At 41.2% G+C, this 16,888-nt stretch overlaps 1 protein-coding gene across 8 annotated transcripts in view; it reads left to right on the forward strand.

Annotated features, from left to right (window-relative positions):
• rnf44 (ring finger protein 44) overlaps nt 1-16,888 on the forward strand; it is a 151,088-nt gene that overhangs the window by 116,004 nt on the left and 18,196 nt on the right. For all 8 annotated transcript variants that reach the window (XM_072590899.1, XM_072590896.1, XM_072590897.1 and 5 more), the window contains 2 exons: nt 5,884-6,054; nt 11,024-11,185. In XM_072590899.1, the coding sequence (XP_072447000.1) occupies nt 5,884-6,054; nt 11,024-11,185 (333 nt within the window). The remainder of the gene's footprint in view (nt 1-5,883; nt 6,055-11,023; nt 11,186-16,888) is intronic.

Here is a 16,888-nt window from a genome sequence, read left to right on the forward strand (position 1 = left end):
CTGTCTTTTAAATGTGATTATTTTTAACTCAATGGCATTTGCAGTTGCTGCCCTCCATTTTCACTTATTATTTTTCTACTTGCCATAACCAGCTTTGTTTTATTCTTATCTGAAATCCGTATCAGATTCCTATCCATCCCCCGATAGTTGTTTAGACCATCCCACCACTACTAGCAATTCTCCCTATTATGAGAATATTATTCCCAGTCCTGCTAAGATCTATAGCCTGTCCTTCTACATGTGTCACCTACTCCAGAACTGATCTGTGTCCCAAAAATCTAATGCCATCCTCCCAACACCATTTCTCCAGCCATCTGTTCATTTGCTTGATCCTATCACTTTTATATTCATCTTATGTGGTGGTACTACTTTGAGTCGTCATCATCAGTCTCACCAGTTAGTGAGCATGATAGAGCACTATCTTCCCAGACAGTTTGGCAGTCACCCATTTCCCCCTCCCTCCACATACCGCTAACCTGTGGTGTGGCTACCAGCTTAAACATACTGCCTACATAGTACTCAGTATTGTGGATTCACGACGTTAACTCCAAGTTCGGAAACCTGTGCTTGAGTTTCTGCAACTGGTAATACTTCCTACACGTGAGCTCAGCCAGGCATGTGAAATGTGAGAGACTTGCTGTGTGCCATAGGCAGGCATGCCCACCTGATTGAGCCGCCCTGCCACGCCTTCAGCTTACTTTTGGACTATTTACTGTAAATTACAGGCTAGGAAGTAGAATTAATCACTTACTCATCAGTAATGTTGCCTCTAAACTGTGTAGTGCATTGTGGATGTCAATCACTGTGCCAATGCATTGGCTTCCACATGCCAATGCCTCTCTCACTCTGAAGTCTCCATCGTGTAAAAGAGACATTACAGGGGACATTGCTTATCAATCAGCTGTTTCTCCTGTGTCAGTGAGGTGGATACATTGTTTTTCTATATTCTAGCTATTTCCACATTGCTTAAGTGATGAATTAATCTAGTAACTTGTACATACATCCTTCATGGTATAACCATAAATTGATTATTTATTATAATATTTTGTTTGGTTAATCAATCATTTATCCTTCCTGACAGTTCATAAATTTCAGGAGTTTGGAACAAACAAGCAAAGTACTCACTAAAGAATCACGTCCCTGTTTCTCTGTGCAGTCTCACTTTGATTTTTCAAGCAGCAATCCAAACTCTGTAGTAAAGATCTCCTGCTCCAGTCATCTGCCAGTCATTTAGATGGGAACCCCCTCCCACACTGCAGTGAATTTGCTTAATTGCCAAATTTCCAAACTCTCACTGTGTCTGGCTGCACTCAGAAATGAGCCTTCATACTCCCAAATTAAAACATTGATATTTTCACATAATGTTCAAAAGTTAGGAATATTTCTACCTCATGTCATCCGTTAAATTGTTGAGTGTATTTTAATTACTGAAGTTTATTAGAAATGTTTATTTCTCAAATACTGAGATTTTTTTAAAAAATCCTTTTTTAAAATTCCCCCTCCAATTTGCTGGAAGAGCTTTTAACATCCTTATTGTCTCATCAGGACTAATCCCAATGCACCTTCTGTGGTTTTGACATATGGATTTTACAATGCAACAGTTACTGAGCTGACTATAGATTTCATATTTGATCTATTATCAAAATGATTGATAGCTGAGACAGTTGAAGCCATGGTGAACATTTTATCTTTGTAGTGAAGCCTCTACTCCATGCTTTAAAACTCAGCAATGTTAACATTGAGCTGAATTGATCGCTTCAATTTCAATTATACTGCTCTTGCATATGTCACACACTGAGCCAGTGAATGGAGTAGTAATATATTTCAACAGCATTAATTGCTGCATAAGCAGTCCTGCTGATCATGTTGTATATGCAGTTAAATATGAAACTGCACCTTACCTAGAGTAGGTTTTTTTTTGCTACCATCCTCTTTTGGGATAGGAATCTGAAGGACTTGATTGATCTAGTGTAGTAGAGGAAATCCATTTACTGGTCTAACTAGAAATGGCTTTTGTACTGAGCAAGAAGTAGAAACATAGAAGATAGCAACAGGAGTAGGCCAGCACCGTTATTCAATTTAATCATGACAGTCGTCCTACTCTGCACCCTGTTCCAACTTTCACCCCATATCCTTTGATCCATTTCGCCCTACAACCTCTATCTCGTTTTTGAAAACATTCAATGTTTTAATTTCATCCGCTGTGAAATTTCAAAATTTTCACAAGCTCACCACTCTCTAGGTGAAGAAATTCCTCCTCATCCCAGTCCTATCTACTCAATATCCTTAGGTTGTGGCCATTGGTTTTGGACTCCCCAGTCATCAGGAACGTACTTCCTGCATTAACCCTCTATTAGAACTTGATGGGGTTTCTGTGTGATTGCCTCCTCATTCTTCTAAACTCCAGTTAATAAAGTCTGAATTGATCCGTTCTCTCCTCATACATTGATCCTGCCATCCCAAAAATCAGTTTGGGAAACCTTTGCATTCTCTCCATAGCCAGAACATCCTTCCTCAGATGAAGAGACCAAAACTGCACACCATACGTCCAGGTGTGGTCTCACCAAGGGCCTGTACAGTTACAAGACATCTCAGTTCCTGTCTTGAAATTCTCTCTCCATGAAAGCAAGATAGCATTTGTCTCCTTCACTGCCTGAAGCACAAACATACTTTTCAGCGACTAGTATGTAAGGATGGCACCTCCCCTTTTCCCGATCTATCGCCATTCGGATATTAATCTGTCTTCCTGTGTTTTGCTACCAAGGTGGATTACCTCATATTTATCCACATTCTACTTCATCTGCCATGCATTTACCCACTCTCTCAACTTGTCTTAATTGTGCTGAAGCATGTTTCTATCTCCTTCCAGTTCACCCAGCTTTGTGCCAAATGCAAAATTGGAGGTATTACATTTAACCCATCATCTAAATCATTAATGTGTAGGGGGTGCAAGCACTGATCCCTGCAGTAACCTACTGGTGACTGGCTGCCACTTCAAAAATGACCCGTTTATTCCTACTCTTTCTTTCTGCCAAACCGCGCTCTATCCATGTCCGTACACTCAGCTCATGTGCTTTAGTTTTACATGCTAATCTCTTATTTAAGATTTTAATGAACTCCTTCTGAAAGCACAAGCAAATCACAACCACTAGTTCCCCTGGTCAACTCTGCTAGTTAGATCTCAAAATTCCAAGCGATTTGTCCAGCATGAATTCTGTTTCATAAACTCATGCTGATTCTGTCTGATCCTGTCACTGTTTTCAGATGCTTTGCTATTAAATCTTTTATAGTGGCCCATAACATTCTGTACTACCGATGTCTAGCTCACTGGTCTTTCGCTACCTGCTTTCTCTGTACCTCCTTTTTTGAGCAAATAGCTACCCTCCAGTCAATTGAACTGTTCCAGAGTCCATAGAATCTTGAAAGATGGCCATCAGATCCTTTTCTGCAAATTCTTTTCCTCCTCTGGGAAGTAGATTGTTGGGCCCTGGAGATCTGTTGGCCTTTAGTCCCATCTATTGCCCCAGCAATATTTCCTTCAGTTTCTCTCACTCATTAAATCATACGGTTCCCAAAATCTTTGGGATGTTGTTTATCTTTCTCAAAGGCAGAACAAATTTACACATTTAATTGCTATCTCTTCATTCTACAGTAAACATACCAATTTCTGGTTGTAACGATCTTGCTTTTTTTTTTCCTCTTCACTACCTGTAGAAGTTTTGACAATCGGTTTGTGTGATACCTGCAAGCTTGCTCTCAGTAGTTTATTCCACGGTAGGAACTAATTACAGATTCTATTGATAGGCAGTGGTACAGAGACTGTGAAGTGGATCTGGATGTTAGGTCTCCTTCCTTTCAGATAGCAAGCTGTTCAGCACGCAAGTCTATCTGCTATAATGATAGCAGGTAATGCCTAAGGCACTCCTACGTGTTAATGCTTTCAGAATCTGCGTGTGGATCTGAATGACCACGAGGAAGTAGTTTCGGTGCAATCTATATTTTAGTTTGCAGCTTCATGACTGCATAATTGAAACATTTAAATTTGTGATTGTTGTATATGACTTAATATCCCCCTTAACATGAAATTAAATGGTATTTACTTGGTTATCTGGACTAATTTTAGATTTTTTTTTACACTTGTGTGAAATAATTTAAGTAGTTAGACTGCTGCCATTCCTAAAGGAAGAATAAAGTGCTTACATGACAGGAAAATAAATGGAACATTTTAGTTTTCTCTTCTTTTATACTCAACTTTTTTTACTTAGTCATGGAGATGTACAGCAGGAAAGAGATCCCTTAGTCTAATTCCTCCATGCTAACCAAATATCCTAAATTAATCTAGTGCCATTTGCCAGCACTTGGCCCATATCCCCCTCAACCCTTCCTATTCATATACCCATCCAGATGCCTTTTAAATGTTGTAATTGTATCAGCTTCCACCACTTTCTCTGGCAGCTCATTCCATACACACACCACCCTCTGCATGAAAAGGTTGCCCCTTGGGTCTCTCATAAATCTTTCCTCTTCTCACCCAAAATCTATGCCAAATAGTTCTGGACACCCCCACCCTAGGGAAAAGACCATATCTATTATCCATATCCATGCCCCTCATGATTTTATAAACCTGTATAAGGTCACCCGTTAGCCTTTGACGCTCCAGGGAAAACAGCCCCAGTCTATTCAGCCTCTCTCTATAGCTCAAATCCTCAAAACCTGGCAACATCCTTGTCAATCTTTTGTTAACCCTTTCAAGTGTCTTTTGTTTTGTCTGAGTTCTACCTCTCTGGCTACTTTATTAAATAGATGTCAACTTGGTTTTGTGAAGAAACTGTTCAACTTTTAAACTTTCTGTCAGATTCTGATCTTAATGACCCCTGTGTGGGGGCAATTTTAGATCTCCTTCTCCCATTTAAAGAAACTGCTCTGATATTATCTCATGACTAACACCAACTTCTTCTGATGTTCGATATGAAAAAGTGCCAACTGTGTGTGTCAGATTTTACTGTAGAACAACTACTTCTGAAGCGTAAAATGACGAATATCTGCCCACCAAGAGAAATGCAGCTAAATACTAATATCAGGAAATTGTTCCTTGAGTTAATTCTGCTTCTCCTGAAGCTGCCTTATAATGGCTATTCAGCATTTCCTGCTTTTGTTTCAGATTTCCAACATCCACTGTATTTTACTTCTGTAGTAGTCTGAGTAGGATTCCTTTCAACTGTGCCTGTGTCTCGGAGTGTGAAAAGACCTAAAGATTCAAGAGTTGTGTTGAGTCAATGAGCAAGCGAACCCCAGCGACCCAGATTGATTTTAGATTTGATTCTCTGTTTGCTCTTTCCAGGCAGAGCCACAGTTATTCAGGCTTCCCAATCCAGCAATCCTGCTAAACTTGTGCCCATCTGAATGTGGGATGAGGACAGAATTAGACTTGGCTATGATGCTCCCTGCATGTTTACAAACCATAAAGGGTCAGTTAAGAGTGCTGTTCACTTGGTGCAATTCTGCAGCGTGACTGACACCTGTCAGACTCTAGTGCAGCAACAAGAAGAAGGGGAAAGACTTATTTGAAATGACCAAGCAGCTGTTTTTCAATTGAATAACAATGAAAGCTTTCTTTTTACTAAATGGCAATATTAATGTATAACAGTATAACTTTTTCCTGTTTGTTAACAATTGTATGAGGTTTGTTTCATACCATGCATTCTCTGAAATGATGTACAACTGAATATATAGTGGATTGCATTCCAGTTCTTTAGATAGCCATATCATGCACATTTTCAGAATTCCTGGGAATTTAATAGTATGAGTACATCAGTTACCGCTGTCCATCTAGAGCCATTCCAGGCATTATCCTTTTCATGTTGTAAATGTCTTTTTTTTCAGCTGATTCATGCGTGCACAATGCAGCATCTGCCAGTCTCTTACCAAGCCTTCCCTCCACTTATCTCCGGTGAACATTTTATACTGCACCCTCCTCATCTGCCACCCCACCAGCATCCCCACCTTCCTCCCTTGGGCCAGTTTGTTCCAATCCAGCCACAGCACCCACGACTGGTAAGTAAAATATTTAAAGGTGCAAATTTAAAACTTAATTATTCAGCACAGCCATTCTGCTTGCAGTCTAGGTAATGCTCTGAAAGGAATTAATAATGGTTCCTGTTTTTCTTTCCTACTGTCCCTGTAATCTTTCTTGTTTTAATGGGACGGGGGTGCAAAATATCATATCTGCAGCCACTTGTCCATCCATTCTACATTCTGTGTCATTGCAGTCTGTGGAAGTTCACAGAATCACAGAATTGTTACTGCATAGAATGAAGCCATTCTCCCGTCGTGTCTGGCAGCGTCTGTGAAGGGAAGTCAGGGTTAATGTCTCTGGTCTGGTGACTCTTCCTCAGAACTGAGGAAAGGTCACCGGACCTGAAACGTTAACTCAGATTTCCTTCACAGATGCTGTTAGACCTGCTGAGCTTTTTCAGCAATTTTTGTTTTTGTTTCTGATTTACAGCACGTGTAGGTCTTTAGGGTTTTTTCCATTCTCCCAACATGTCTGTACTGGCTTAGTCAAACAGGGAATCATCCTGTAGCTGGTACACTTGTATCGTGCTCTTGTATCCATTTCACATCAGATTTTTGACCCTTGTGTTTTTTGTGCATTAGCATGAAACAGTTTACCAGATAAAATTATTTCTCAAAGCACTCAGGCCATTCAGTCAGAGACTTTTTAAAAAACAGCATCAAGGCATGTGGGGATAGTGTGATGAAATGAAGGTGGAAGATCAACAATTGCAGAACAGTCTCAAAGGGCCAAATTACCTATTCCTACTCTTACTTCTTTAGTTCTTGTAAACCACAAAGACAAGCAAGTCCAGAGTTTTGATTGACAGACTTGGTTGAATAGCTGATCGCAGCTGAATTGGCAGCAAAGATGATCTAATTAACCTCCTTCCATGGGCTGGGAAACCAAACATTGAACAGAATTTTTATTCCTAATCTCCCCAGTGGAAATTGAGTCCACTCTCGCTTGTGGCTCAGCCAACCAACCAGTGAGTGCTCATATACTCGTACAAGATTATTTGGTTGGGAGAGCAGAGGGTTTCTACCACATAGAATCCACTTTGTTTAGGGGGAGGGTGCAAGCTATTACAACAAACATTTTTTTTTCTAAACCATTGTCGTTGTTTCCCACCTCCCAAAGATAATATTTTAGCAGTTCTATGACATTATGTTGCATCTAAACCATCAAGCCAACTCTTGGGCTGAAATATGTAAAATTAATTACTTGGGAGTTTACATATGTGGAACACCAAAATATGTTGGATAACTTTAAACCATTGTCATTAGTGTTTTTAATTTCTATATAATTTTCTAATGAAACACTCTTCTACTTTTGCTGTTAAATGTGTTTAACTGTTTGTCCATGAGGCGACTATGTCAGAGTCGGCAGTATGACTTGGGATTAAGAGAGTGGGAGGAATGGGCTTAATCAAACAGTTGTGTGTAGAGCTGGTTGCAGAAAGGTAAAAGTGCTAAAACTAGTCTCTGTTCTTCTGATTTACAAAGTAGGAGGAATTATTCGGGGTTTGTTTTCTTAATGTAGTGTGAGCTGTTAGGATCCAGAATTCATCACCTGAAACTTGGTGGAAGCAGGCTTGATGATAACTTCCAGCAGAATCACTCTGCAGGGCTATGGGAAAGGAGCAGCAGAATAAGACTAATTTTAAAAATTATTTCAAGAAGCTGGCACAGGAAGAATAGGTTGAATGGTCTCCTTTTGTGCTGGACAATTGTAAAGAAAAAATACTAATGTTATTGTATTTATTTTGAGACAAAGACCTTGGAAAGTTTCTGTGGTGCTCCTTTGTAACATTGACAGGTCTGCCCCTGCCTTGGCCTGTCTGCTGATGAAATCCAAATCTATGCCTTTGTTACCTATAGTCTTGATTATTTCATGGGGTGGTCATGTTTGACCAACTTGAATTTTTCAAAGTAGCAGCCAGGTATGTAGATGAGGACAGTGCATTTGATGTAGGCTACATGGACTTGGACTTGAACAAAAATTTTCATAAGGTCCCACATAGACCGATAGCGAAGGTAAGAGCAACTTGGGATCCAAGGAAATTTAGCTAAGTGGATCCTGAATTGACTGAGTAGCAGGAAGCAGCAGGTGATGGTGAGGGGTATTTTTGTGATTGGAAGCCTGTAACCACTGGGGTTGTGCAGGGATCAGTGTTGTGACCCTTGCTGTTTGTGATATATGTAAATGATTGAGGCATTAATGTAGGAAGGTTGATTAGTAATTTCATACATTATACATATTGGTGGGGTGATAAATAGTGAGGAAGATAGCCTCAGGTTACAGTAGAATATCAATGGACTGGTTAGATAGGGTGAACAGTGGAAAATGGAATTCAGTCCGAATAAATGTCAAGTGATGCACTTTGGCAGGACAAACCAAATGAAGGGATATATGATGAACAGTAGGACTATGAAAAGTATCAAGGATCAAAGAGCTGCTGGTGTACTTGGTCACTCAGCCCCTAAGGTACTGGGCCAGGTCGATTTAAATGGTTAACAAAACCTATACAATACTTGCCTTTGTTAGTTGAGGCTAGGAGAAAGTGAGGACTGCAGATGCTGGAGTACCAGAGTTGAAAAGTGTGGTGCTGGAAAAAAACACAGCAGGGCAGGCAGCATCCAAGGATCAGGAGAATCAACGTTTCGGGCGTTAACCCTTCTTCAGGAAGAAGGGCTTATGCCTGAAACGTCGATTCTCCTGATCCTCGGATGCTGCCTGGCCTGCTGTGTTTTTTTTTCCCAGCACTACATTTTCAACTTTGTTAGTTGAGGCACATATTTTAAGAGGACAGGGATTATACTGGAACTGTATAAAATGTTTGTTAGGCCACAGTGAGAGTATTGTGTACAGTTCTGGAATCAACATTGTACGAGGGATGTGAAAGCACTGGATAGGAGATTTCATAAGCTGGAGAGTTTTTAGTTATGAAGAGAGATTGGATAGACTGGAGTTTTCCTTGGAGCAGAGGAGATTGGGGCTAAACTTGAGATGTGTAAAATTTTGAGGGTTTAAACGATCGATGACTGAAGGCATAGATTTAAGGTAAGGGTAGGAGGATTAGAAAGGATCTGAGGAAAAGTTTTGTTTTTAACTAGGAGGATGGTGGGAATCTGGAACTCACTGACTTAGAGGATGGTAGAGGCAGAAACTCAACATTTAAGAACTATTTAGATGTGCACTTGCAACGCCAAGGCACACAAGGCTATAGGTCACATGCAGGAAAATGGGATTCAAATAGTTAAGAGTATTGTTTTTGACCAGTGCAGACTTAGTGGACTTTATCACTGCTGTAGACCTCTGATTTTGATGGCAGTTTAATAAGAGCACATGGCATCGGGCTAATATATTCGTATCGCTGGAGGATTAGCTAACTAATAGAAGAGTGTGTTGGAATACAGAACAATTACAGGATGGCAATCTGTAGCTAGTGGAGTTCTACATTGTATCAGTGTTGCAGTCACAGTTATTAACAATATATATTAATGACTTGGATGAGGAAAGTAGCCAGTTTTGTGGATGACAAGTGGTGAGGTTGACACAGCATCTATAGGGGGATATAGACAAGTTAAGTGGATGAGGAAAGTCTTCACAGATGGGATCTCATCATGGGGAAATGAGAGGTTATGTACTTTGGCAGGAACAATAGAAGAGCTGAATGTTATTCAAGTGAAGAACGAAATCAGAAAGCTGCAGCATGAAGAGATTTGGGGATCCTCATGCGTGTATTGCAAAAACCTAGTGTCTTAAGTTCAATGGATAATAGGGAAGGCCAACAGAATGTTGACCTTCTTTCTTCAAAGGGAATGGAATGTAAAAAGTAGAGAAGTCTTACTAAATAATAAGCGCTGGCCAAAATATTTAAAATATCGTAAGCAGATTTGGCCCCCTTATCAAAGGAAAGATGTATTAGCATTGGAGGCAGACCAGAGAAGGTTAACTGGGCTGTTTGAGTACTGATGGATTCACTTGAGGGGAGATTGAGGTATGCTCCCTGGTGTTTATAAGAATAAGTGAAGACATTCATTGAAGCGTATACAACTTGACAAGGTAGATGTGAAGAGATTGTATTTGTGAGTGTGTCCAGAGGGCATAATCTCAGAGTAAGGAGTTGCCCTTTTGAAGAGCAAGACAAAATTTCTTCTCAAAGGGAAGTGAATTTTTGGATGACTTTAGTGCTGAGTGCTGTTGAGGCTGGGTCATTTAACTATGTTCAAGTTGGAGAGAGATTTTTAATTAATAAGAGGAATTATGGGAATAAGGCAGGAAGAGGAGTTGAGGGTTATTAGATCAACCATGATCTCTGAATAGTGCAACAACTCTGGCTGAATAGCCTACTTCTGCTCTTGCATCTTGTGGTCCTACTAAAAGACCTAAAAACCTTCCTCTGTGAGCACACTTTTGGTCCTTTGTCATTATATGGCTTTGTATCATATTTCATTTGATTGCTTCACTGAAGCTTCTGAGGGCATCTTAACTATGCTGAATTTTCTAAATAAATAAAAGTAATTGTTGCTTTTAAATGATGGACAACTTATTTTTTAACCACTCTAGACATGCTAAATGGTCCAGTAATGTAAAGCTGAGGGAGTTATTCTTCCTTTTGTCGTTGTCATATGTGCTTACAACATGAGACAATCCATTTCTTCCACGTCTTTTTTATGCAACAGATTTGTGGTCTCCATGACCAAATTCCCCCATTTTATGTAGCCTGTTAGCCTGATTCTCAGTTGCCCATTCAGGATAAGCAGTCACTGAGGAGGATGACAGGTCATCACTCTGCTCAAATGAACAGGCATACTCTTCTCAATTCAATACCAAGATCAGAGCTCTGGATTCCACTGGCTGAGATGGTCAGCCTTCCAGTTAATTATTTTGAGAAATAGCTTTGGTGCTAGGTTTCAGTAATAAATGCTGTTTGAATCTATTCTACTTCTTTCTTTTCAATAGCCCCTGCAGAGGATAGAGAATGAAGTAGAAATGAGGGGGGACCAGCACCCAGTTGGTGGTTTTACATACCCGCCTTCACATCATCCCCCTGCCATGCCAACTTCTGTCCCCCTGCAGTATCTTCCTCATGATCCCTTACACCAGGAATTGCCCTTTGGAGTGGTAAGTGTTCTCTCCAGCTGACTTTGTAAAATTGGAGTGTATTTAATTTTGTAAACTTCTAATGGTTGTGTGAGGCTTTATGAAAGCTTAATAGTGGCAATGAGACTAAAAATCATATTGCCAAGAGAACTTCTGCAGTTAACGGTAGGGCTTTGGATAGCGTTGTTGAACAGAGATCTAGACGTTCAAGTACATAATTCTTTGAAAGTTTCATCACGAATGGCTAGGGTGGTTAAGAAGACATTTAGCACGCTTGCCTTCATTGCTCAGACCTTTTTGAGTATAGGAGTTGTGATGTCATGGTGAGGTTGTACTGTTCATTGAGGCCACTTTTCAAGTACTGGAAGCATACAGTTCTGGTCGTCTTGCTATAGGAAGGATATTATTAAACTGGACAGGATTCAGAAAAGACTTATTGGGATGTTGCTGGAACTGGAGAGTTTAAGTTAGAAGGATAGGCTGGATAGATTGGGATTTCTTTCACTGGAGCATAGGAGATTGAGGGATGAACTTTTATAGATTTATAACATCATTAGGGGGCATAGATGAAGTGAAAAGCAAAGATCTTTTCCCCAGGATGGGAGCGTTCAAAACAAGCAGGCGTATTTTTAAGATGAGAGGAGAAAGATTTAGAAGGGACCTGATAGGGAATGGTTAGTTTATGGAATGAACTGCCAGAAGATAGAGGTAGATGCAGGTACAGTTAAACATTTAAAAGACATTAGAACAGCTGCATGAATAAGAGGTTTCGAGGGATATGGGCCAAATGCAGAGAAGTGGGACTTGGGGAAACTTGATTGGCATGGATGAGTTGGACTGAAGGTTCTGTTTCTGTGCTGTATAACTCCTAGAAGAGAAAGTTGGGTTCTAGCAATGACTGATGTCTCTGTTTTAATTTGTGCATCATCCTGTTGCTGCTGTAACCATGATCACCACAATAAAGAGCAGCAGCATGTCACTTGATATTGCAAATAAATCCCAAATGGCTGATTTCTGGATTGGCAACAAATCTTGTTCAAAGGTTTTTGTTTTAAAAGGTAGATGATTGGTATACGCATTGTGTGTAGGCACATTGTGTCACTGCAGATACATCATACTAAGTACATCTTGTGTATACATGTACAACCTGTATCTCAAATAATGAAGCTGATATTATTCAAGAGGTGCTTCATACAGGAACTAAAAATCCATGATTACATAATTGATGTCTGCTTAATACAACAAGATGCTATGGCAACGAAAAGTGGTTCAGTAAATGAGCAAAGAACACTGTGATCTGAGTGAGGAATAAGAAATATCTTAGAAACCGCAGAAATAATTGTGAAGGTAGATTGAATATTGGTATGAAAGGAATAACAATACTAATAAGATTTAGTTTCTGCTTCAAAATTGTGAATTTTATGTGGTCCACAACTGCTTCCATCACAATTGATGGGGATTGCCACGAAAGCGATTTTTACAAAAATGTTGAGAATTTAAGGTAAAATTACACAAATGCTGTCTGTGTATTTCTTTTACAAACAATTCTAAGTTATTTTGTCAAAAGGAACAAAATCATTACTCTTGTCTTTAAGGAAACAAGAGCATTGCAAATAGTTCTTTGAACAAGTGTTAATTAGACTGATTTAAATAAAATGTTATAGCTGTGCACATAGTAGAGTCATAGAGATGTACAGCATGGAAACAGACTGTTCGGTCCAACCCATCCATGCCGACCAGATATCCCAACCTAATCTAGTCCCACCTGCCAGCACCCGGCCCATATCCCTCCAAACCCTTCCTATTCATATACCCTTCCAAATGCCTCTTAAATGCTGCAATTGTACCAGCCTCCACCACATCCTCTGGCAGCTCATTCCACACACGTACCACCCTCTGTGTGAAAAAGTTGCCCCTTAGGTCTCTTTTATATCTTTCCCCTCTCCCCTCTCACCCTAAACCTATGCCCTCTAGTTCTGGACTCCCTGACCCCAGGGAAAAGACTTTGTCTATTTATCCGAGCCATGCCCCTCCATATTGTGTAAACCTCTATAAGGTCACCCCTCAGCCTCCGACGCTCCAGGGAAAACAGCCCCAGCCTGTTGAGCCTCTCCCTGTAGCTCGGATCCTCCAACCCTGGCAACATCCTTGTAAATCTTTTCTGAACCCTTTCAAGTTTCACAACATCTTTCCGATAGGAAGGAGACCGGAATTGCACGCAATATTCCAACAGTGGCCTAACCAATGTCTTGTACAGCCGCAACATGACCTCCCAACTCCTGTACTCAATTCTCTGACCAATAAAGGAAAGCATACCAAACGCCGCCTTCACTATCCTATCTACCTGCGGCTCCACTTTCAAGGAGCTATGCACCTGCACTCCAAGGTCTCTTTGCTCAGCAACACTCTAATACCTTACCATTAAATGTATAAGTCCTGCTAAGATTTGCTTTCCCAAAATGCAGCACCTCTCATTTATCTGAATTAAACTGCATCTGCCACTTCTCAGCCTTGTGAGAAGATTTGTAGCTCGGGTGTTCGTTGGGGTTCTGTTCGCCGAGCTGGGAATTTGTGTTGCAGACGTTTCGTCCCCTGTCTAGGTGACATCCTCAGTGCTTGGGAGCCTCCTGTGAAGCGCTTCTGTGTGGTTTCCTCCAGCATTTATAGTGATTTGTATCTGCTGCTTCCGGTTGTCAGTTCCAGCTGTCCGCTGCAGTGGTCGGTATATTGGGTCCAGGTCGATGTGCTTATTGATTGAATCTGTGGATGAGTGCCATGCCTTTAGGAATTCCCTGGCTGTTCTCTGTTTGGCTTGTCCTATAATAGTAGTGTTGTCCCAGTCGAATTCCTATTGCTTGTCATCTGCGCGTGTGACTACGAAGGATAGCTGGTCATGTCGTTTCGTGGCTAGTTGGTGTTCATGGATGCAGATCGTTAGCTGTCTTCCTGTTTGTCCTATGTAGTGTTTTGTGCAGTCTTTTGCATGGGATTTTGTACACTACAAAGACTGTATCCGTATTCTTTGTTACTTCTTCAAAACACTCAATCAAGTTTGAGAGACATGATTTACCACGCACAAAGCCATGTTGACTATCCCTAATCAGTCCTTGCCTTTCCAAATACATGTACATCCTGTCCCTCAGGATTCCCTCCAACAACTTGCCCACCACCGAGGTCAGGCTCACTGGTCTATAGTTCCCTGGCTTGTCCTTACCACCCTTCTTAAACAGTGGCACCACGTTTGCCAATCTCCAGTCTTCGGCACCTCACCTGTGACTATCGATAATACAAATATCTCAGCAAGAGGCCCAGCAATCACTTTTCTGGCTTCCTACAGAGTTCTCAGGTACACCTGATCAGGTCCTGGGGATTTATCCACCTTTTAACAGTTTCAAGACATCCAGCACTTCCTCCTCTGTAATCTGGACATTTTGCAAGGTGTCACCATCTATTTCCCTACAGTCTATATCTTCCATATCCTTTTCCACAATAAGTACTGATGCAAAATATTCATTTAGTACCTCCCCCATTTTCTGTGGCTCCACACAAGGCCGCCTTGCTGATCTTTGAGGTGCCCTATTCTCTCCCTAGTTACCCATTTGCCCTTAATATATTTGTAAAACCCCTTTGGATTCTCCTTAATTCCATTTGCCAAAGCTACCTCATGTCCCCATTTTGCCCTCCTGATTTCCCTCTTAAGTATACTCCTATTTTCTTTATACTGTTCTAAGGATTCACTCTATCCTGTCTGTACCTGACATATGCTTCCTTTTTCTTAACCAAACCCTCAATTTCTTTAGTCATCCAGCATTCCCTGTAGTTACCAGCCTTCCCTTTCACCCTGACAGGAATATACTTTCTCTGGATTCTTGTTATCTCATTTCTGAAGGCTTCCCATTTTCCAGCCGTCCTTTTACCTGCGAACATCTGCTTCCAATCAGCTTTTGAAAGTTTTAGCCTAATACCGTTAAAATTGGCCTTTCTCCAATTTAGAAATTCAACTTTTAGATCTGGTCTATCCTTTTCCATCACGATTTTAAAACGAATAGAATTATGGTCACCGGCCCTAAAGTGCTCCCCCACTGACACCTCAGTCACCTGCCCTGCCTTATTTCCCAAGAGTAGGTCAAGTTTTGCACCTTCTCTAGTAGGTACATCCACATACTGAATCAGAAAATTTTCTTGTACACACTTAAGAAATTCCTCTCCATCTAAACCTTTAACATTATGGCAGTCCCAGTCGATGTTTGGAAAGTTAAAATCCCCTACCATAACCACAGATAGCTGCGATCTCCTTACAAGTTTGTTTCTCAATTTCCCTCTGACTATTGGGGGGTCTATAATGCAATCCGAATAAGGTAATCATCCATTTTTTATTTCTCAGTTCCACCCAAATAACTTCCCTGGATGTATTTCCGGGATTATCCTCCCTTAGCACAGTTGTAATGCTATCCCTTTATCAAAAATGCCACTCCCCCTCCTCTCTTGCCTCCCTTTCTATCCTTCCTGTTGCATTTGTATCCTGGAATACTAAGCTGCCAGTCCTGTCCATCCCTGAGCCATGTTTCTGTAACTGCTATGATATCCCAGTCCCATGTTCCTAACCATGCCCGGAATTCATCTGCCTTCCCTGTTAGGCCCCTTCCATTGAAATAAGTGCAGTTTAATTTATTAGTCCTACCTTGACCCTGCCTGCCCTGACTGTTTGACTCACTTCTGTTCTCAGCTGTACCCGTCTCAGATCGATCTCTTTCCTCACTATCTCCCTGGGTCCCACCCCCACACCTTACTAGTTTAAATCCTCCCAAGCAGTTCTAGCAAATTTCCCTGCAGTATATTAATCCCCTTCCAATTTAGGTGCAATCCGCCCTTCTTCTACAGGTCACTTCTACCCCAAAAGAGAGTCCAATGATCCAAAAATGTGAATCCTTCTCCCATACACCAGCTCCTCATCCATGCATTCATCTGCTCTATCCTCCTATTCCTGCCCTCACTAGCTTGTAGCACTGGGAGTAATCCAGATATTACTACCCTTGAGGACCTCCTTTTTAAAATTCTACCTAACTCTCTCTAATCTCCCTTCAGAATCTCAACCTTTTCCCTTCCAATGTCGTTGGTTCCAATGTGGACAATGACCTCCTGCTGGCCCCTCTCCCCTGTGAGAACATTCTGCACCCTCTCTGAGACATCCTTGATCCTGGCACCAGGGAAACAGCACACCATTCTGCTTTTTCTCTGCTGGCCACAGAAATGTCTGTCTGTGCCTCTGACTACACAATCTCCCTAACACAATTGATCTCTTGGAAGCTGACGTACCCCTCATTGCATTCGAGCCAGTCTCAATACCAGAAACTTGGCTGTTCCCCTGAGAATCCATCACCCCCTACATTTTCCAAAACCACATACCTGTTTGAAATGGGTATACCCACAAAAGACTCCTGCTCTAGCTGTCTACCTCTCTTACCCTTCCTGGAGTTAACCCATCTATGTGAACTGTATCTGAGACTCTTCCAAGCCCCCCCCCCCCCCACCCCCTTCCTATAACTGCCATCCATCACATACTGTAGCTGCTGCAAATTCCTCATCGCTTCCATCTGTCTCTCCAACCGATCCACTCGATCTGATAAGATTCGCATCCAACAGCATTTATGGCAGATATAATCCGCAGTAATCCTTAAACTCTCTTTAAACTCCCACATCTGACAAGAAGTACATATCATTGCA

This window comes from Chiloscyllium punctatum, chromosome 20 (genome assembly GCF_047496795.1).
Source record: "Chiloscyllium punctatum isolate Juve2018m chromosome 20, sChiPun1.3, whole genome shotgun sequence".
In the NCBI taxonomy this organism is placed as follows: domain Eukaryota; kingdom Metazoa; phylum Chordata; class Chondrichthyes; order Orectolobiformes; family Hemiscylliidae; genus Chiloscyllium; species Chiloscyllium punctatum.